Source organism: Neofelis nebulosa, chromosome 7, assembly GCF_028018385.1.
Source record: "Neofelis nebulosa isolate mNeoNeb1 chromosome 7, mNeoNeb1.pri, whole genome shotgun sequence".
In the NCBI taxonomy this organism is placed as follows: Eukaryota; Metazoa; Chordata; class Mammalia; order Carnivora; family Felidae; genus Neofelis; species Neofelis nebulosa.
The window spans coordinates 33,348,787-33,372,058 of NC_080788.1; the positions used below are offsets into that span (position 1 = coordinate 33,348,787).

A 23,272-nucleotide genomic window follows, 5' to 3' on the forward strand; every position below is an offset into this window, starting at 1 on the left:
TCTTATCAGGATATGACCAAGACATCAGGGCAGCTAAGTTCTCGAACTCACCTATTGCACAGAAGAATTTTTTTTTTTTTAACTAGATCCAAACGAAACTCCAGTTGCAACTTAGTGACAATAGAGATGGACATGCCAGGAAAGGACAATACAGAAGATGCTTCCATTCTCTGCAGGCTTCTGGAAGAAAGTACATCGACTGAAACATTCACAGACCTCAGCAGCCCCGCCATTTCCTATTCCCAACCCCCCAGCCCACCCCCACCCCAATACTTTGAAACTGCACAGAAAGCAACAAACAAGTCTTTTCAATGTTACATTTCATTCAAATAGATCTGTAATCTCACAGTGATGAGAGGAGAAAGTCAGGCCTTTAATAATTATAATAAAAAAATAATAAAAAAGCTTACAAACAGCAATGCAACATTTCCTCCCCCCTCAAAGTGATGGATTAACAGCTGGTAGAGGATGCAATGACTGGGGATTCAAAAATAAAAACAAAACCAAAAAACAAGCCAACCCCTGGAACAACCCACACTGTCAATGACTTTCCATACATAATTCAAACAAGCAGTCAAACGTCAACCACTTGTGGAGAACACCATGGACTCCCTTGGTTTTTGATAGTGTTTTTCTTTTGAAGGTAAAATAAAATAGGACACAAATAAAATTGTACATAAATGCCAATGTCTACACTCCATAGAGGCGATGCAGTCGCAGCACGAAGACACAGCCTGACCACAAAGTGAAATGTAGGTCGTCGCACTTCTTGCCTCTTCCCTGGACACAAAATTTTGGCCCATGGTGCCCAGTCCTGCAGGGTGTCGGCAGGTAAAGGGAAGCCGCCTCGACACAGGCTTCTTCCAGGCTGACCAGGAGAAGGCAGGTGGCCATGCCCGGAGCCAGCCCCACACAGGGGCGCTGACCGGTCTGCTTGCTCGCTCTGTGTTCTCAAGTGCTGTCCTCACGTGCTCTGTACAATCCTTGCTTTCCAGGCTCCGTCCCAAGACTTCTAGACCCAGGTCTGCAGTCATGTCCTGGGGAAGGTCGTCATGCTGTCGTGATGGCGTTTAGGTCCTTCATTAGTCCTTCCAGGTGGGCCATCTCTTTGGTCAGCTCATCTGGTTCATAGCTCTGCAGCAAAGAGAAAGCAGATAAACCCTCAGCATGCTTCCCGGCTCAGAGGAGATGCTCAGTGTACATGTGCTCAATGAATGAGTGAATCTGCTTCACACTTCTGGGCCAGCACCGAGGATCAGTGTGACCAGCACACTCGCAGGTTGTGGGACATGCACCTAGACATCGTGGCTGGGCTGGTGGCCCAGAAACTTACACTCTCGGAGTCTTCCAGCATCCTCGTGGTCTCCTGCACTTCAGGGGCACTGGGAACCACCACTGGCATAGGAGGCCGGCTCCTTCCTAAAGTCCCAATGGAGGCTGTCTTCACCGAGTGAATGTGATGGTTCAGAGCTGAGGGGGAAAGCACACCATCAGGTGTATGGCTGAGCCCGCTCCCCCCATTCCGCACCCAGGCAACTAAGGTCCAAATGCTGCTTCTGGGTGAGGGGTGCACCCAGACCCAGTGCACAGATCGGGCTCTGAAAAGGCTGCACTAGATGGAAGGAGGGAGAAAGTGTGGCATCTCAGAGGCCAGAGAAAATACTCCATTTGGCTTTGGAAAACTAATCTACTCCTATAGTTTTCAAAGCATCACCACACCTTGGTGTATCCATGGAATCCTTGTGGGATGTCCAGGAGGTCAAAATTCTTTTCAAAATAATATAAAGACATTTTTCACCTTTGCACTCAGGGTATGAAAGCAGTGGGTAAAACTATTGGAGCCTTAGCACAAATTAAGGCAGTGGCACCAAACTGTAAGTCATCAGCTGACACCCCTTGCAATGAAAAAAAACAAAACAGTTTAACTGTTTCATTAAGATCATCCTTAAGGAAGTAGTAAAAATTATTTTATTAAATCTCAACTTGATTACACATCTTTTCAATATTCTATGTGACAAGATGGAAAGTCTGCATAAAGAACTCCTGCTATATACTCAAGGATGGTGGCTGTTTCGAGTCCGGCATTTGTGACACCTTGAGTTACAAGCGCAATTGTTGCTTTTATCATGAAACACCGTTAGTCCAAAGAAAGGCAAACCAGTTATTCAGACTTGAGCATTTGTAGAAATTTTCTAGAAAGTACAAAAAGCTGGTCACTTCAAGAGAAACAATGGACAGTAGTTACTGCTAGCGATAAAATTTAAGTTTCAAGTGAAAATTAGAATCCTGAAAAACTTGTGTCTGCCAGCATGAGCTTCAGAGCCTCCCAATACTTACAGCCTTTGGGGATATTAATAAATGTATTTTTAGATATTGTATAAAGAAATAGGTCAAGACTTGGAGGATCTGTATAACTTACTGAACCAGTATTTTCCAAATGACTAATGTGTGATGTTTGATATCATGCACTCAAAGAACAAGATAGATGGATTTTAATGGAACAGAGTACGAACAGTTCATGGGTATGGTTTCTGATTCCACATTACAAACAAACCTGTAAGAAACTACAACTTCTTGCATTTTGCTATAGTATCAAAAAAGAATATCCCGTTATCTGAAAAGGTTACAAAAATACTCTTCCCTTTTCCAACTTATCTGAGGCCAAGATTTTCTTATATTTCAACCAAAATAACATACTGCAACAGACTGAGTGCAGAAGTAGGTATGAGAATCCAGCTACCTTCTATTAAGCCAGACATTACAGAGATTTGCAAAAACAGAAGACAATGTCACTTCTCTCACTGTAGTTTTGTTTTGAGAAGTTATTTTTCAGAAAAATAAGCTATCTTCATATGATAGATTTATTGCTATTTTTAAATGCATTAATAAAATAGTTTAAAATGTTCTGAGTTTTAATTTCTAATATAGTAAATTATAGACAGATAGAGCCCATGTGAAGAAAAGTTCTCTCGGGGAGCCTGGGTGGCTCAGTCGGTTGAACGTCCGACTTCGGCTCAGGTCATGATCTCATGGCTCGTGAGTTTGAGCCCCGTGTCGGGCTCTGTGCTGACAGCTCAGAGCCTGGAGCCTGCTTCCGATTCTGTGTCTCCCTCTCTCTCTGCCCCTAACCCACTCACATTCTGTCTCTGTCTTTCTCAAAAATAAATAAACATTAAAAAAAATTTTCTTTTAATGAAAAAAAAAAAAAAGAAAAGCTCTCTCATGGTCTCAATAGTTTTTAAGAGTATAAAGGGATCCTGAGACCAAAAAGCTTGAAAACCACTGACTTATTCTAAAACCATCGTAACAGATAATAATGCAGAGAAGTGGGGAAAAGCATGCCTTTCAGGTCAGGGGACTTTGTTGGGCCACGTGAACCTAGGGAATACAGACTTCCCATCCAAAGGGTCCCCTGGCTTCTGTGTCTTGGCCTCCCTGATCCTTCTCTGGATTGTAGGAACCCTACAGGATGATGCACTTCTGGGAAACTGAATGGATTAGATCTGTTGCCTATACCCATGGCCACTGGGTTTTACCATCAAGGATTCTGCACCCAAAACACAATTTGAAAAGTCAGCCCTCACTCCCCACCAAATTATTCTCTGGTTCATACGCATTCCCCAAGGAGGGGAGCCCATGTACTTCCTGAGAGGGGCAATGACTTCCGGCTACTCTAAATTGCTAGGATAAGCTTGGAAGATACTTGCTTTGTTATTTTCAAAGAAGTGACTTTTGCCATAAGCCAGAGCCAAAGGGTCCCTCCAGTGGTGCTGCCGCCCTCACTCACCTTGCTGGGATAGTAATGGTGTGCTTGGCAACGCGGGATCATAGGTGGGAGGACCTGGGGGCGGGATTGCCGGCACAGCAAAGCTCTTCAATGGGTGGGAAGGGCGAACGTGGGCTGTAGGAAGACTCTGGCCTGAATCTTCCTCTTGGGAGCTGGCCAAGTAAGAGGAACTGGTAGCACCTTCAGGATCCTGGTGATCAGTACAGCATGTTTGAGACGAGGAGGCTGGCATGGTGTCAGTGCTGGGGGTATTTCGAACGGATTCTATAGCAGGAAAGTCTAAATGTTAGCATTTCTTCTACCATGAAACATACGCACATACCGGGGTTCTGGCTACTTCTAAGGGCCCCTGAAACCAGTTCAATAAGCACTTAGGATCAGTGCTAGTCCAAGGGAAGATGGTTTAGCACTACTGACAAGGCCAGGTAGGAATGGACTAACCTAAGAGAGTCCCAAAGAATTTTGTCAACCAGCCGCTCTGCTGGAACCTTCTCACCTACACAGCTAAGTGGTCACAATTTTACAGATTTAAAGTTCTCCTCAGTACTTACTGTGTAGTACACAGAAAGGTCCCTGAGACTACTGTCTATTAAGATGTAAACAAGTATAAAAAGAGATTAAAACATCACTCCTTGACACTCAGCCTTAGAAGCTGGTCTTTCATAGAGTACACATCTAGTCACTAAGGCTGGCTGGGTACCTGACAAGTATCTGCCCACAAGGCCTGGTGGTTACTACAGGAGAAGCAATGCCACAGGTGGTGAATATGTCCTTTGCAGACTGTGTGCAGCCTCACCAGAGCAACAGCCCCACAGCTCAAGTGAGACCTGGACAACCAAATAGTCCAGAGGTCTGCAAATAGCTTTAAGAGCATGCCATAGGAGGGGTGTTTGGGTCCAGAGGGAAAAACAGGGGTAGATCAGCTTGGAGAAGGGGGAGACTAAGGAAGAACATGATAATCTCAAAATACGTGAAGAGGGCTCAGAGCTGTTCTAGAAGGCAGCATGGGGGGGATGAAAAAAGCACTGGCTTTGGAGTCTCCTAAACCTGGACTCTAATCCTGGCATACTAGCTGGGTGAATGTGGCAGTCACTGAAACTCTCTGTGTTTTTTTCACCTACAAAACAGGAAGAATAAAATAACTCACTGAGGATTGAGAAGATGTATGAAATATGCTGAACACGGGACCTGAATAATTGATAAGGCTCTTTTCTTTGTAAATTACCGAGTGCTTACGCTGAGCCAGGCACTATGCTATGCCCTTCGTATTCCTTACCTCCCTCAGTCCTCATAGTAACTCAGAAGGCACTGGGAGGTTAGGCATCGCCCAAAGATGCAGATAGAATGGGTAGGGCAGGGATCGGAACCCCTGTGCTCTGACTCCCAAGCCCATGCTCTGAACTACCACGTCAAACTGCCCTTCCATTTCCAGTACCACATGGCCCCTGACCCTGCAGCGGCAGAAGCAGCACCAAGACCCAGGCTGGCCATAAGAGGAAGCCCTTTCAAACGGGTGCAGACCAACATCCCTGTCCTGAGAAGGGGCCCAGAGGCACCAGCTCTCCGCAAATAGGCTGCACCAGCTAGTCAGGAGGCGGGCCTCCCCTGACTCCTAGAGTCCTCAACCTTAAAAAGGAAAACAAACTCTTTTAAGTAGTAATGCATGAGTAGCCTGAAGAAATCCAATCTATTTCCCTGCCTCTTTTGCTGAGGTATCACTGAATCTCTTCCCTTGGGCTCTTAGGAGACAAGTCACACCAGTCACGAGTGCTACTCCCTTAGCTTAAAGACCTTGGGTCTCAGAGATGAGGGACTCCCCTCCCCCTAGTGCTGAAAGCCTGGCTGTGATGATAACCCTACTAGGAGTAGGTCACTTTTCATCCTCTCAAGAGGTGCACCAAGGACCTTGTTTCTTGTGCTTGCTTAAACAGCCACAGCCACAGCTGGGAGCTGCTGGACCCACTCCGTGTGATCCTCGGCCAGGGAGAAGCTGGTCAAGGAGGGTTGCAGGGAGTAGCAGAGAAAAAGGCAGGCTCCAATCGGGACCATCAGCTTGTATCGGCAGGCGGGTTGGGTCAGCTCTGGGCACAGAGGCCTACCTCGGCTGCCTCAACGGCGTTAATTTCATACATAAGCTTCTGAGGGCCAAAGAGATGGTGGGAAATGTAAAAAAAGAAGATAGGGCTGCCTACATGAGTCAGAGCCCTGGCCTGCTGCCACAGACCAGGGCTGTCTTGTGGTGTAACTACAGAGGGCACGAGGCACACTATACTCTCAGTGAAGGGTGTGCCCTGAAAGTGTGCAACACTGCTGGCTCACGAGGAAAACTATGCTGTAACTAAACTTCTGCTTGGTGAGGAGTCTACTTCCTGACTGACTTACCTCTCAGAGTTTAAGACACATAAAGTTCACACTGGCCAAGGGCTTGGACAAAAGGAAAGTGCTCTTCCTACGTCAAGTGGTGGTGACACAGTAAATGGTCTCCAGAGCAAGGACTGCCCTGGCCGGTCCGAGTCACGCCTAGCCCGCCTGTGCAGGGCTGGTGGCAGCTCGGAGCTCCAGAGACACAGGAAAATACAACAGTGAGAGAATGCAGATGATTTCTAGAGACTTGCTCTATGTTTCAAATCCATCTTCAGTGACTTTCCCAGTCATTAGTTTACCTTCTTTATCCCCCTGGTCATTAAAGTGAGGAACCCTCTAGTGATGCAGATCTTTACTTTGCCCTCTCTTCACTCTCTGCCCAAGTCCGTACAGACTAGGGCTTTCAGCAGCACTAGACTACCTGGCTGAGGGCTGGGCGGGGCTGCCCTGCTTCTTGCCAACTTTTGACCCCTCCTAGTCTGAGAGGAAGGAAGAGGGGCTAATCTGGTTGGGAAGAGCCTACCATGCACTCTGGCAGGCCCACATCTTAGTGGGTGGGACTCCTCTGCCTTAAAAATAGAGAAACAGAGTCAGGACATAAAAATGCTTTCTAAGAGCACATCTGGAGGTCTGCTCTCTGGTCCCTGTTCTGAGACTAAGTCTGTGAGCCAGAGGGTGGTTCTCCATACAGCCTCTGGCAGATGGTCTCTCCCTGGGGCAGGACCCCAAACCTGGATCTTGAAGGAGAGAGCATAAGGCCAATTTCTGACGTGGGTTTAAGTGGCGTTGTCCAAACCAAGTAAAGCTTTGGGAGAGGTAATTGTGGGAGTCAGTAGATCCCTAAATAAAGCTTTGACCTTCATTTGATGTTTTAGGTATATTTCAAATTGATCAAAACTTAAAGGGGAGGGGGAGTGTTACTGGCAACCCAAACTTCTAGCATGAGGTTTTGAGGTGCTTTTCAAAAATGGAATTCACTTGGAATTCACTTGAAGTTCTCTTGTTTTCCAGAACGACCAAAATTTAGTCCTACTAGTAACGTCATAACTATTAATAGACAAGTTTCAAATGGTGGAAAAAGAACACACTGTACATATGAGAAGCTACTAGATTTTTGCCTTAAAACTGAGAAGATGGAAGTTCATTCTCATCTAATGAGGAATAACAGTATTTGTTCCATTTACTGTCTCCTCACCTTCACGATCTCCTCCCTAAAACTGTTTTGATAATGCTATTTCCTGAGATATCCCAACTGGGGCATGGTTGTCTGGCAATGCACTGCATATTTTTAGGCTAATTTCTACCTGCTGTTTAGAGATGATCTATGTCTGTGCAGCCCCTTGTAACTTCAATCGTCCACCGGGCACATCCTGAGGTGTACAATCTGAGGCACAGAATTCAATGTGGCCCCGCGGTACTCCTCTCACTCCGGGCCACAGCAGGAGAATGCAGTGAGACCTCAGATGAGAATTTACCTTATGGCTGCCCTCCAGACCCTCCCAACATCAGGGTGACTATGAGGCAAAGACTACCTCTAGTGTCTGAAAAATTACCCAGAATGAGATTTCCTTTCAGACTGTAAGATTAAAAAAATAAAGAAACTTGAAAACATGACTGAATTAAGATGCAACTTGATGGAACAGGACATGGTTATGTGATTAGAGTTATTGCGTTTTTACTGAAAGAACACCTTGCACTGAGTACTTAACAACTTAGGGAGAAGAAAATGGGGTGAGTTTTATAGAAACAAATTTGAGTCAGTAACAGAAATGTTATGATACATAAATAACACAGAAAAATTCCAAATCCTTCTAAGCAGGGCAAGTCCTCCCCATCTGGGCTTGCCAACTCCCAGGATGCTTTCCATCGGGGGCTCGAGCCTCATCTCTCACCTGTGGAATTGGCCCTGTCTGAAAGGGACAGGGATGTGCCAACGGGCCACGGGCTGCCCGGGTGGTAGAGGTGACTGCGGGCTGGAGGAGCGAGGCTGCTGGAGTGGAAATGATGGTGAGGGTTATCGAGGGGATGGATGGGATGGGCACTAATCACAGCTGTGAACGAACACAAGACAGAGAAGTGCTTAACGTGCTTGCACACACACACAAGTACAGTTCAAGAGCAAAGCCGCCCCTGCCCCTCCCATGCGGTACGACCGTTCCCTTGGCTTCTGGGTGGCAGCTGGATGTGAACAATTAGTCATGGATTTTACATTTGTTTTTTTAAAAAATCAACATACTGCTATGTATTTGTCTACACACACACACACACACACACACACACTCACACACAAAACAAAAAAAAAAAAGCCCTGGAGGAATAGGTACTAAAATGTTTATGGGGATTATCTTGTGGGGAAGAGTGGTCGGGAGTCAAAAAAAAATTTCTTTTGGTTCACCTGTATTTTCCAATTCTTCTACAATAAACATGGATTACATGAGTTATTAAAACATCGAACTGAATATGTCACAAAATATAAATCCATTAGCAAACAAATGATGGTTGAGGTTTCTATCATTTTTTTTTCTCCTGCTAAAAAAAAATACAAGTCTCTTTTCCTCTGATTATATTCCTAACACGTTCCGTTTTTCTTACAGTTGGATGAGGCATGCAGTAGGCATTGAGGCTGAATGAATGAGTAGCCGCTTAATCAGTTTTCGTATCTTAAAAGGATGCAAATGGGCCTGAACTCCAAAGTTGTAAGAAAAGTATGGAACACAGGCCTATGGCACCATCTCTGACGCTTCTCTTCTCGTCTGGAAGCTCAGCCACATCCATTCACATTTTAAAATATAAATGGATCTTTCCTAATTGCCTCTTTCCATCCCACAAAAGCTAAGGAATTAAATTTGCTGCATTTAGCTATAGAATCCAAGTTTCCACACAGATATTTCATATACAACTTTCTATGAAGACAAAACACTTCTTTAATGAGGCTTCATTATTGATTGAGATGCAAACAAACAAAACCAGAAGCCCAGCTGAGGAATAAGCCTCTCTTTGGTCCTCCCTTAGAGCACTTTTAGAAACAGAATGTTTAAGACCAACATGGTCGGCTCTAAACCCTTAAACAGGCAAACAGGTGGGGCTGATTAGGAACACAGGGGATCTTTTTTTTTCCCTCTAAGTAAGGGCTTCACAAACTATGATAAAGCTTAATTAGCCTTTGGAGTCTATTAAATGTCTCTGTCATCAAGGATCTCCCTAGATCTTTGTGAGGCCACTCAAAATTACTCTGGTGAAGAAAAATCCTAGTCAATAAACAGGATGCTTTTATTCTCCAGCTATTTCCTGTCCTGGCCACTTGCTGGACAAGCAGATGGCTCCACCAAGAGACCAGAAGGCTCAGGTGGTCCTTCAGAATAAAACACTTGGAAAAGCTGGCAGAGGAGGGTTCAGGGCAGTCTGGGAGTCAGCATTTCCTTTAGGGGGAAGATAGGTGGTTTTTAGGAGCAAGAAGCTTCAGAATCAGCATTTTCTAGAATTGAGGCTAGGACGAGGGAAAGAAGCCTCCTGATTTTTACCTAGGAAGTCCAACCTGCAAAGCATCCTAGGTATGCAGGACTCTAACAAAGAAAAACAAAATTGACTTCCTCTTTTTAAAGGCATTTCCAATCTTTCCAAGCAGAGTAAGTAGAAAAAGAAAACAACGTGAGAGTGCCTGCCTAGATTACAGCTGGCAATTACTAGCTGTCAGCTGACTTGGATCCTGAGGCTTCTGAGCAAGGTCTTGTACAAGGCTGACCCAGCCCAGCCCAATGCTGGCAATAGGAAGGTGGATGGTGAAGACAGACTTCAGGGAGCTGTAGCTTGAGAGAAAGGACGGGAGCCACAGGCAGAAAAGGAGATCTCAAAACCTGAAGGTCACAAGTACATCGGGGTACCTGGTTTCCAGATTCCTGAATTAAAGATTCCACTCACTCACCCAACCATTAAGGCACAAATTAAATAATACTGTATATTTATGTGTACACCTTACCCATCCCCCTCCCAAAGAAAGAAAAAAGAACTGTTACCAACTGGTATAACATATCTTTTCTCCTTAACATTTAAAAATAAGCCAGTTCAGGTAAAAACTAAAATCTTATACGAAACAAATAAGCAGTCAAGCTACCATCTTCCTATAAATTAAAAGCAACTATAATGGATTTACTCTTTTCAGACATTTATGTTTTAAACCTGGGGACCCCATCCTGGGCACCTCTTGTAAGAGGAAAACCATGTTTTTCCCCCTGCATGTTTCCAAGTTCAGGCTCTTCATTTTTCATCACGGTCCCTGAGCAAAAACTACTTCGTGCAGAAATGACCTATTAACGAATCAGCCTTTCTCTTCCAAAGCTGATTTTTAGAGGCTAGTGCCTACATGTTTGTGCACAGTGTGTGTGTGTGTGTGTGTGTGTGCACACACTTACACACTTGGGTGTTTCGCCAGTTTCCAAGCATAGGGAGTCATGGTTCATTCCTTTGTGTGTAGGGTATCTGTGGTTTAAATCCCTGCCACTTGTCAACAGAGAGATGCCTGAGAGTTCTGAAATCAGACATCTTATGAAATGAATAACAAATTCAAAGGCTCATTTACGTTAAATTGAAAAGTGATCTAATGGATGCTTTCAGGATGGGCAGTGTTAAGGCTTACCGGGCACCTGTTCAGCTTAGAGCAAATACTTCCAAGTTTTTTAAACTTGCTCTTAGTAGGCAGGTGGTTTTGTATCACTCCAGGCTGGTGCAGGGACCCGCACTGAGAGCCCCACTGTGCTAGTTAGTCTGAACTGCTTCCCTATCTTGAAAACAGTGACAAGGGAGAAGACACAGTCGTTTTAAAAAAGAAATTGGTCTGTCCCATTGCCTTTGGGTTTTCAGTCATGATATTTCACTTTGGATTTCAAACATTATTAAAGAAGGCTAGGTAACTTTTATGCTTATGAAAGTGAGGCAAATAAGGTTTCAAATAAGGTTGAAAATTTGTGTTTTAAAAACTCTTTTATATACTTAAAAATTCTCTAAAATATAAAGTCCATTAATTAGAAAAAATTCCACAGGTGCCCCATCAACACTGAGTGCGTATCAGGAAGTCTAGGGAGTACTGTGAAATTTGGCTTCCTCATTTGTGCCATGGAGATGCTACGCACATTGTCAGGGAGACTGGCAACTTCCCTGTTCCTGAGAGACTGAGGGAGTTGGCTTTTTAGCTTATTTATCTAAAGAAAATAGTCTCACGAATAATATTAATTGCAAAGTATGTTTGGTATTTTTTCCCTCAAGGTGCCAGCTTCAGTAGGTTATCTTTTGTGTTAGGATCAAGTGAAGTCAAAGAGATCATTCATAGTTGCTCCCCAGAATGACTAGATATACTGATAGCACAGAGCAAATGAGAGGCTTTTAACTTACGTTGGGGTGGCTGGGAGTCAAAGGGCATCATCATTTTTGGTCTCATTCCTCGCCTTCCAGCCAGTGTAGACATGCTGTCCTCTGACTCATGCCCTAGACATCAAATACAGAGGTTAGTTACAAGTGTATGCCCTACGCCACTACGTAGGCTCAGCAGCAGAACATCTCTGGTGGGGGACTCAGGACTCACAAACACCATGATGGGGATGAGGTGTTTCTGCAGAAAATGAAATAAAGAGGCGAAAGTAGTGCATTAGAGGAAGTCTCTGCTGAGAGTCAATGCAGTTGACACAATGCTGCCTACCATGCTTCAGTGTGGTGTCTGTGAGTAAGGGCATCCAGACCAGAACATTCTGAAAACCACAATGACAGGTGGACTCCAAATGAAGGGACAGGATGAAATGTACAGACGTGGGCTAGGTTGTCTCAAATGTTTGAGTATCGAGTTGGCAACACATGAGAGGAGACCTAACAGATCCAGAAAGCTATCTCATCTGGGTACAGAACCTCTCCCCCACGACAAGCTAGCTATTCTTTTTTTTTTTCCTTCAGGTTAGCTATTCTTTACCTGATGTTGATCAAATCCCACCACACAGATTTCTTTAAACCTAACCTCACATAGGAATCACCAAATTGAGGCAATTGTAGAAAACAGAAAATGATTTAAATGGAAATAGTCTCCCCATATTTGGGGATAACCTGCACCTCTATATGAATTCCGCCTTTGATGGATGTTGCTGTCCATGGAATTGTCAACTGGTGTGATATCTTGAGAGTTCCGAGGAATTGGAGTATCAGTCATGATGGGATTTGGGTCTGGAGACTTATCGATGGGTTTCAGCTCCAGTCTCTCATGATGGATCCAGAGGTCTGGGGGTTTGACATCTTTGGAGTTCCCTTTGTACTTGTGGGAACCATTCACTGATTTGCAAGCAGCTCGTTTCCTAGGCACAAATTTAAGAGGGTTTGTTTTTCTTTTTAAAGTCATGCTTTTGAACATATTTGTCAAAGGCTTGAGTGACTAAAACTGCCCATCTGAGAGATGCTTCAAGCAAAGGCAGAAACTAAAAACACACAAACGAAACAACAAAAAACTGAGGCAGTAAGTTCACTTCAGGGAATAATAAGGGTATCTCTGCTTTGTCCACCCGTATTTAGAGATACATACAAGGGCACATTTGACTACTGTTTTGTGACTATTTTTTTTATCAACATATTAGACAGCATTTTAAGATTAAACAATCTCTAAAGCAGAAGGTTTCTCCTCCAGTTCCAAACAATAGACAGAAAACATTAATTAGAAATGTAAGAGTGGAGTAGAGGTAGTCTATGGCTCATAAAAAAGGAAGGGAACATTTTAGGTAACCCAAACAAGGACTACCAAACAGGTAAAGTCACGAAAGCAGATGACAGTGTCTACTCCTCTGTGCCTTAGTTTCTCCATTCGCTCACTCATCCACTCAGTAAGCATTTATTAGGTGTCCATTGTATGCCAGTCAATCCCTGTGTTGGCTTGCTGTGCCCACAGCATTTCTGGTCAAGTGAGGAAGACAGTATTGAACTAAGTATTTTAAAATATTCTGAACTTAATGAAATGCCAAGAGTTACAGTTACTTCTTAATAGTTGCGCATAAGGTGGAGAGGACAAACCTGGAGGAAGAGGTGACGCCAAAGTCAAGACTTAAGGAAGGAAGGGCGGAAAATGCCTTCCAGGTGATGAAATCAGCTTATGTCAAAGTCCTGCAGCAGAGCACAACAGCCTGGTGTATCAGAGGGATTGTAAGAAGTCCTGAGTGGTGGGAACACAGTGAACCATGGGAAGAATGACAGGAAATGATGGTGGAAAGGGAGCCCAGACCATAAAGGGCTTTTAGAGACATGCCAAGAGTTTAATTTCACTACGTGGTTTTAAGCAGGAGAGTAAGAAGATCAATTTTGAGTTAAAAATTTATGCTAACTGTGGTGTGACGAACGGATCTATGTGGTAGGGGACAGAACAGGAGACCAAACAGGATGCCACTGCAATGGTCTTAGCCATGACTGATGGTGGTTCAGGATAGTGGAATGAAGGAAAGGGGCACACTTGACAGCTATTCAGGGGGCAGAAATGACGAGATTTGGTCACTTGAGATTTGGTGGGGTGGGAGTAACGAAGCAAGAGGAGCAGATGATGAAGACAAGGTGTGAGGATAAGCCATTCACTAACATTGGGATTAAGGCAGTAGAAGCAGGTTTCACAGAAAAGATTATAAATTCTGTCTTGGACATGCTGAGTGCCTCTGAGACACTCAAGAGGAAATGCAGAAGAGGCAAGTGGTGTGCAAGTCTGAGACTCAGAAGAGAGGCCCTGGCTAGAGATAGAAACACAGAAGTAACTGGAATGCCAACGGTAAATGAAGCCATGGGAGCAGATATCACTGGGGAAGAGCACAGAGGGAGAAGTCAGTCTAGGACCAGACCCTAAGGAAGGTTTGTATTTGATGGCTGGGTAGACAGGAGGAGCTGTGAAAAAAAAAAAAAAAACCATGCAATCATGAAATACAAGAGAAGAGAATGTTTCAAAAGGAAGGAGTAGTTGAGTTGAACACTGTTGAGAGATTAAGATGAGGACTACAAAATGTCTACTGGCTTCAGCAATATGGAGGTCACTGGTCCTTACCAAAAGCAATTTTGATAAAAGTTGTAGAAGCAGAATCCAGATTGAAAAGGACTGAAGCATGAGTAAGCAATGGAAAAGTGGACGAGTGGACGCAGTAATCAAGAAATTCTGTGGTGAAGGGAAAGACAGGGGTTTGTAAAAGGCCAGTGGTAAGGACTATGCAGCAGAATAAGGGTTATAATTATACTGATTTCTTAAGATGAAAGAGTCTGAGCACACTTAACTGCTGAAGGTATAGAACCGAGAGAGTGAAAGGTTGGCTGTGCCAGAGAGGGGGTAACAGCAAGTACAAGGTATTAGAAAGATGAGAGCCACTGATCCAGAGGATAAATGAACAAGTGGAGGAAGTATGCAGAGGAAGGTTTTTGGATCCAATGGTGGTACCCGGAGGTAGTTCTCATCTGCTAAGGGTAAGGCGGCTAATGAGGAACATGTTGAGAAGCAATGAGACCCTAAATGCTCGGTTATCATTGAGGTTGTAAGAGTCTATAAACAGCTACAATTGAAATGGGAGGTACTTCAGGTATCAGAAAGGGAGAAAAGTGATAAGAAAAGCTCACATATTTTTTAGTATTCATGGAACACCTGGAAAGATGGTCACTGGGAGAGGGGGAGGGAAAGCTCCATGAAGACTGAATACAATTCTTTTTGAAATGTCGGGGCGCCTGGGTGGCTCGGTTGGTTGGGTGTCCGACTTCGGCTCAGGTCATGATCTCACAGTCCGTGAGTTCGAGCCCCGTGTCGGGCTCTGTGCTGACAGCTCAGAGCCTGGAGCCTGTTTCGGATTCTGTGTCTCCCTCTCTCTGTGACCCTCCCCCGTTCATGCTCTGTCTCTCTCTGTCTCAAAAATAAATAAAAACATTAAAAAAATTTTTTTTTAAAAAAGAAATGTTTGTTCATGTTTGAGAGACAGTGTGAGTGGGGAGGGGCAAGAAGGGAGGGGGATAGAGGATCTGAAGTGGGCTCTGTGCTGGTAGCAGTGAGCCCGATGCGGGACTTGAACTCACGACCTGAGCTGAAGTCGGATGCTTAACTGACTGAGCCACCCAGGTGTCCCCTCGGTACAATTCTTTTTAAACCAAAGGACCCAAATCTGTAGGACTTGCAGATTCAAGTACAAAGTACAGAGCCTATTGTACAGAGCCTATTATGCACTCAGTTTCCTACCTCTCAATCTGAAGAATAAGTCTTTTTTATTTACTTTTGAATTTTAAATTCCCCAAAGCACTAAGGAATTATGTCACTTTGTTTTTTTAGACTCTTTTAAATAAAGATCTCAAGATTTCTGAAACTAGATATAAAACTAAGTTCATAAAGGTAAATAAATGTGAAATGCCAAACAAAGAAGCTTGCAGGAAAATTCTAGAGTAGAAATAATGTCATCTCTGAGGCTTTTAAGAGAAACCGTTTTCTATAATCAAAAGGGGACAAGGAGAGGTGTAAGAGGCAGTAACCAGGAGGCTTATAAAATGAGCTCCCATTCCCTTGGAAAAGAGATGCTCTGCAAGATCTAGAAAGCTACTTTGGGCAAAAGAAAGATTCAGCACCTCACATAACATACACAAAATGACATGAAGCTGTCACTAGTGGCAGTGACAGGGTGGTTACTCTGTACTCGTCCTTGGTACTAAAACCAAATTCATTGTTATCAAACACATGCATCTTGCCTTGGGCAGACCAAGTCTGAGGGATAATCACAAACACTAACATGAACTGGTCTCTCTCTCGTTTACGCAGCAGTATCTCCATCTTATGATCTTTTAGGATACTGCAACTGAAGTCGTTTTATTGCCCATAATGTGTTTTGCTATTAGGGCTAACTCAGGAACCTTTTTATTTTTGGTATCTGTCTCGCTGGCCAGATACTATATAGGAGTTGAAAGCAGTGTTGGGTCAGGGATTCTGTCAAGTTCAGGAGTGTAGGCTGTTATCAAGCAGTATGTAACTCAATCATCTGGCTACCTGCTTTAAACAATTACCACGACCCTTAATATCTCAGAGGAACTCAGAGCTAGCAGCCACCTGACCCCTCTGCTCATTTGATATTCCGATCATAAATGAGCCTTTCTTATTCCCTAGATCAGTATCTGTCCCCACTGAACCCCAACCTGCCCCTGCCAGCCCTAACCTCAACTTCCACACTTGGTAGCACTTTCTGGAAAATATTCTTTTTTTTTTTTTTTAATTTTTTTTTTTTTTTAACGTTTATTTATTTTTGAGACAGAGAGAGACAGAGTATGAACAGGGGAGGGGCAGAGAGAGAGGGAGACACAGAATCTGAAACAGGCTCCAGGCTCTGAGCTGTCAGCACAGAGCCCGACGCGGGGCTCGAACTCACGGACCATGAGATCATGACCTGAGCTGAAGTCGGATGCTTAACCGACCAAGCCACCCAGGCGCCCCTGGAAAATATTCTTAAACTTAGATGTAGAATAAAGAGGGCTGTGGTCTTCCACTTCAGGTATATTTGTGCCATGAAAAAGCTTGTAAGAATGCCCATAAACCCCTGTCCATCTGGCTCACCGTGTGCACCTCTAAACAGTACTCCAAACCAGCAAGGCGGGACGCAGTCCACTTTCTATTCTCTAGATCTATAGATCTATTCTTTATGTGACCCTGTGACCCGAGAGGTTGAGTCAAATGAACTATATCTGCTTTATGTGGCTTCCTATGGATTTGGCCAGAAGACACAGGCAAGAGACTGGAGAGTAGGAGTTTTTAGCTTGTCCCCTCCCTGCTGGGCTAGAGGTTGGCAGAGACTACATTCCTACAACCACACCCAGTTCCTGTCAGAAAGCCCTCTCCTACTGCTTCAGACCTCTGAACACAGCTATTCTTCAGAAAGACCTCTTGCCCTTTTAGGCCTAAGGGTGATAGTGTCCATCATGGCTGCTGGCCCTCAAACATCTCTGCCTCTTTCCTAACCCCACCTATGACTTTGTGAATGTCCTAAAGGGACCATTTAGGAAAGAGTCAGGTTAGGAAAGAGAATCTTCCTTTCACTCTTTTTGAGTGTGCCACCTCTCTCCTGCCAGGACACCGAGTGATACACACTTATGGAAACCATTCTTCTTTTCCTTTAAAAATATTTAAAACATAATTTTTAATGTACAGTTAACCCGTGAACAACATGGGATTGAATAGTAGGGGTCCACTTACATGCAGACTTTTTTTTTCTTAATTTCCTTTAAATTTGTTAGCATACAGTGTAATATTAGTTTCAGGCATACAACGTAGTGATTCAACAATTCCATATACCACCCGGTGCTCATCACAAGGGCCCTCCTTAATCCTCATTACCTATTTAACCCGTCCGCCCACACACCTCCCTTCTGATAACCATTGGTTCATTCTCTATAGTTAAGAGTCTGTTTCTTGGTTTGCCATTCTCTTTTCTTTTCCCCCTTTGCTCATTTGTTTTGCTTCAAATTCCAAATGAGTGAAATCATACGGTTGTCTCTTTCTCTGATTTAATTCATTTAAAATAATACTCTTCTAGCTCCATCCATGTCATTGCAAATGGCAAGATTTCCTTCTTTTTATGGTTGAGTAATATTCCATTGCATAAATATACCATATCTTCCCTTTTTCCCCCTCAGATCTAGGGTTAGAGTGAGCATGAGGGTAAGTGCCTGGCATCCGACAGTTCAGAGACCTCTCTAGAGAGTAAAACCCCAGACTTCTGCTTGGCTAAAAATAGAATGGCAGCCATCTACTGAACTGAGGCAAGGAGGGGATTTTGGGCTCTAAACAGTCTTTAAATAGATATTCAATTATTCCTTCTGTTTTTATCTCTACCTTCATACCAATTTTCAGAAATTCTTAAATATTTGGGGTCTCCTCCAAAATAACTAGGCTGCTTCCTAGCTTTTCTTATTGGGTGTTCAGGAATACACTTTCCAGATCTAGGGTTAGGGTTAGGGCCAGGGTGAGGGTATATGTTTGCTATTCACCATGCAGACGTTTTTTGATAATTATAGTACAGTACTGTGAATGTATCTTCTCTTATGATTTTCTTAATCATTTTCTTTTTTCTACCTTTACTGAAGGAATACAGCATATAATATATAACATACAAAATAGGTGTTAATCAATAGTTTATGTTATCAGCAGGGCTTTCTGTCAATAGTAGGCTACTGGTAGTTAAATTTGGGGGTAGTCAAAATTTACATGCAGAATTCTGACTGCCTAATTCTGAATTAGGGTCAGTGTCCCTAATCCTCACATTTTTCAAGGGAGAAGTGCATTTTATGTTTGATCTCTTTGTACAACGCCAAACACAGAAGTCACATAGTAGCAAAAGAATCAATGGCAAAAATCATGGGCTACATTTGGGGCTCCTTACTTTTTCTGGTGAGAGGTGGTACGCCTGGTACAAAAGACAGCAATGACCACAACCACCACAATGGTGACAACGCCAACAGAAACAATGATGACCAGCAGCATGCTACTGTCCAGGGGAGAGGTGGGGCTTCCATGCGGGCTGTTACTGCCTGGAGAGGGAAAACCGGGACATTTATTAGTGTTAGAGAATTCCAAACATGTATACACTCAGGCTATGGAAACTTCATGTGAACTTCTCTGTAATACACTCATTGCTGTGCCTTGCATACAGGTGTCTCACAAAATCTAGAGAGCCAAGTTTCTGCACTATGTACAGTTCTTAGCACAGTGCTTTGCACAAAGCTGGTTCAATAAAAGCTTCTCAAATTATACTAAACATTATACTTGGACAAATAACGGGTCTGCCCGTCGTGGTCTTATATTATATTATGCATAAATTTGTGTTATAAAGCACCATTTGTAAATCATTTAGTTTTCTGACTTTCCAAACCATTTAAAAAATGTACATTCGTAGAAAGCTGAAGTCTTCCCCACCACAGAGATGTCTGAGACCACAAAAAACTACTTGAAAAATACAGTCTGTTTTTATAAATACAGTCTTTTTGCAAAGTCAATTCTCTTATTCAGTTTCAGGAAAAAGCAGGTCTGTACATAGGCATTAATTTGACAAATATTTACCGAGTAGTTTTACTATGTGCCAGGCATTGTTCTAGTTACTAAGGATGCAACAGTGAACAACAAAGATGTGACTGCTGGGGTAGGGGCAGAAAATAAACAAGTAAGAAATTATTAGTAATAAGTGCTGTGAAAAAAATAAAATGAGGGGATATGATACAGAGTGACTGGGTGGCTATTTTAGATTGAATGGTTGGAAAAGGCTTCTCTGAGGAAATGGCATTTGAGCTGAGATATGAAGGACAAGAAAGATCCCACCATACAAAGATGTGGAGGAAGAACATTCGAGACGGAACAGCTAGTGGAAGGATCCTAAGGCAGGAATGAGCCCTGGCATGTCCAAGGAAGAGGAAGGCAGCCAGTGCTGCTCAAGCAAGGAGAGATGCAAAGTTACAGGGAATAAAGTGAGCACAAAAAGACAGAGATAGACGAGTGTGCAGAGGCTGGATCATTTATGACCCTGAGGAAATTTGGCTTTTCTTCCTGTTACTATTTCCCCACTGCTTACAGGATGAGGGCCAAACTCTGCGTCCAAGGCCTTTTGTAACTTAGCTCTATTCTGTGTTGCTCTTCTACCTTCGGGAACACACTGCTTTGCTTTCCACCTTGTTATAAAAGTTATGCATGCTCATATTATAAAATGTGGGAAATTCCACCAAACAGCTCTATCATAGATATCTGATGTCTTTCCTTCTAGCGATTCTCTCTCTCCTACCTAACAAACAGAGCTGCACAATGATGGATGAGCTGTCTTACCAAGTAATGAGTGTTTAGTTTCTAGAAGTGCCTACGAAGAGTCATTCTACCCATCTGGGAGATTGTGGAAGAAATTCTCAACGTGAAGTTATGGCCTGGGAATCTGAGTTTTTAGAAAAGCTCCTAAAGTGATTCTCAAATACAACTCTGGTTTATAAACTTAGGATCTAATTCAAACTTTACCTATTGTGGGAATCCTGTCCAGAACACCGTATTAGCTGACCTTCCAACTTTTGATTATATGATTTTATAGGCTACATCTAAGCACAGTGCTAGAAATCTGGGCTGATTTAGGAGGGCTTAGAGCTTATTATTCTACATTTGCTTTGATTATTTTTATTCTTCATCTGAGAGAAAGGTAAGCAGACAGATAACATATACTGTACATAACGAGCTTTAGTAAAACAACATTTTTATATTCGGGAAAGACTACAGAGCTAGGGACTAATAAAATTAGACCATATTGGGGCTTTACATAAATAACTTTCACTAACAGCAGTTTTGAGTTACAGGGTGGGATATGTGGTGGGACAGGCGGTACGAATCAGAGATTAGGGGCCTGGGGTGTGGAGGCTAGCAGGGGTGGTGGGGGCAGTTCTTCCCTGTTCTCAACAGAGATGAATTCCCATTAAACTGCATTTGACCTCTAATTTCTGAGAGGGCCAAAACCCCCCAGGGAAGATAGAGTGAGAGTGAGCTGCCATAGGAGCGTGTCCTGTTAGGGACATTATGGTAGGCCATTTCTTAAGCCTCATCTGGACTACTGCAACAGCTTCTTAACTCCCCACTCTGACTTCATAATCTTAGCCCCTGACTCATTCTTCCCTCATCAGAGTAATAACACTAGATACTCAATAAATGGAAATCCCAGTGTCCCTGTGGTAGGAGGTATCTTACATGTGCTATGCACAGGATGAAACTCACATTTCATAGCGTGGGTACCTGAGCTTTTGGCAGGCTGGTTCTAACCCACTACCTTCTCTGATGTGAGACTCTCTATCCTGTCTCTAGGCAGCGTGATCCCTGGAGAGAGCCGGCTGTTTTTTGTTGCCATGCTTTCGCACATGCTGTTATTGTTTCCTGAAATGTCCAACCCCCTCCTTGACAAATGTCAAGCCATCTTCCATGCATCCTTTCATATCTGGGTCAGTCATCACCTTTTCTATGAAGCTTTCCCTTTTCTCCATCAGCTAGTTGGTTACCCATTCCTTTTGCTCCCATAACCTGTTACACAGAACCTGAACCTTTAAAAACATGTGTGAATGAAAGTATAAATGAAAGAAAAGACAAGGAAGTAATTGCTTTTCTCATAATCATGAATATTCTATGTGGACAGCACATAAATGTAACACATGCATCCCAGGAGGAAAAATTCAAGAGTCCTAGAACTCAGACTAGGACTCAGATTCCCACATCTGGTACAGCACCCCACACCTTTTAGGCTGCATGTGATAGTGGAAACGGCACAATCAGAAGTCAGAAGACCTGGATTTTGGTTCTAGGACTTCCATAATTAGTGGGTGGACCCAGGCACTCACTTCACTCAGTCTCTTAATGTAAAAATGGGAATGACATCTGTTCTCCCTGCTTCACAGGGTTATGAGGATCAAATGTAATTTCACATGCGACAGTAACTTAAAACAGTGAAGTTCTACAGAGAAGTAGGTGTCAGCACTTAAGTAATCAGAAGGCACCAGCTCTTAGCCTGGCTAGGAAAACTGGGAAGAAGTTTTTAGAATTCCCAAATTAAAAACAGTGTGGTAAGCAGTGTGGGGGAGAAATTCATGACTCTGAAGCATTTCTTTGGCTTGTTGTATGTGATGGATAATCACATTAGAAGGTTTATTTCTGAAAGCAAGATTCTAATTTTATAGAGGCAGGCAGTGAGCAAAGGAAGACTCATTTGTTTAGAATTAATCTTATTTTAAGTTGTGTATGTGGGGAAACAATTTTACTTATGGATCCTATAATGAATGGGTTTGCAGTAATTCAGCAAACATTTGCCAGAAAATGCCTAAATTAAACTCTACTCAATAAAAGGAAATAGGTAACATGCCACAACCCACCACAAACAAGCTACAAAAGACTTATTGAGACTCAGGTAGAACTGTGTCATGCCCACAGGAAGCCAGAAGAGCCATAAGAAAGGCTTTACCACTCATTGGAGGTTTGTAGTCAGATCCTAGGTCTGGAAGCCGGCTTCCTTTTCCTGCAGACCCTGAGGCTGAAGGAGAAGAAATCATATCAGTAAGGATCCAAGCCATTGGCGTGATGAGTCTGCTTCACATCAAGTGTTTTCTACAAAAAATATTTTCAGTCTACTCTGTCCATGAGAAAACAAAGTAGCACATAAACAACAGGGGAACAAATAGGCTGTGCAAAGCAAACTAAGGTATATAGCTTTCTATGCAATGAGGCATCTGAAAGGCTGACACCCTCGTTCCGTGGCTATATCTAGCATGTAACTACACTGCCACTTGCTGTTCATAAGGTGGGAACACACCCATTCCTCTCGCCCAGGAAACAGTTCCTGAAAGACTGCTCAGAGCACTTATGGCAAAACCAGCTTCTCTCAGAAAAGGAACAGAGGGACCAGCTGGGTTGACTTCTGCATTACAGAAGTGGACTTTTCCAAGGACCTGGCTATGTTGATCTGGCCTACCAGGTATCAGTAGTGTTTGGATTTTTTTTTTCCAATTATAAAGTTGCCTTTCTCAGTATAAAGTTGCCTTAAGCAGGAGCCGGAAAACAAGTGGAGGTTCAAATCGGGTTCTCAGTGCCTGCTCAGCCATCTAAATACCCAAAGATGGAAAAATGAAGTCTTCCCTCTAGTTGCTCACCAAGGACACTGTCTCCTAATCCATCATAATGAAACACAATGAGTGAGGCTGTCGACCTTAGGCTTGGGACCACCTCACAAACAGACTTCATGAAATGCAAAGATCAGTTTTTTAATAATTCATATTCTTGGTCTTGGATTTTGTTCTTCACATTTATAGAAAAAGCTGCTTGGGTAAAGCAAATATAAGGAGTCCTTTCCCAGTAAATCAAAGGTATTCCTCAATTCGAGGTTTGGATTTCTCCCGAAGTCTGAAAGAATTGCAAAGTCAAAGCTACTCCTCATGGTTAATACAGGACACTGCCTGCACTTGAATACTGGCCTTTCGTGTACTTGACTTTTGGCAAGTTATTCATTATTTTGGGGTCTTAGTTTCTTCATTGTAAAACAGTGATAATAATTGTTTCTACTTCATGAAATAGTATTGATGATTAAATGGAAATTTAATCCTATAAAATATTTT

At 43.1% G+C, this 23,272-nt stretch overlaps 1 protein-coding gene across 8 annotated transcripts in view; it reads right to left on the reverse strand.

Moving 5' to 3' along the window:
* Positions 1–352: 352 nt before the first annotated feature.
* Positions 353–23,272, reverse strand: part of NEO1 (neogenin 1) — a 237,793-nt gene continuing 214,873 nt past the window's right edge. For 6 of the 8 annotated variants that reach the window (XM_058737116.1, XM_058737114.1, XM_058737113.1 and 3 more), the window contains 8 exons: positions 22,126–22,194; positions 18,541–18,688; positions 12,242–12,480; positions 11,537–11,629; positions 8,044–8,202; positions 3,788–4,051; positions 1,334–1,470; positions 353–1,134 (listed from right to left, as the gene is read on the reverse strand). In XM_058737116.1, the coding sequence (XP_058593099.1) occupies positions 1,051–1,134; positions 1,334–1,470; positions 3,788–4,051; positions 8,044–8,202; positions 11,537–11,629; positions 12,242–12,480; positions 18,541–18,688; positions 22,126–22,194 (1,193 nt within the window). In that variant the 3' untranslated portion in view covers positions 353–1,050. The remainder of the gene's footprint in view (positions 1,135–1,333; positions 1,471–3,787; positions 4,052–8,043; positions 8,203–11,536; positions 11,630–12,241; positions 12,481–18,540; positions 18,689–22,125; positions 22,195–23,272) is intronic. The other 2 variants (XM_058737118.1, XM_058737117.1) reach the window with 1 other exon arrangement.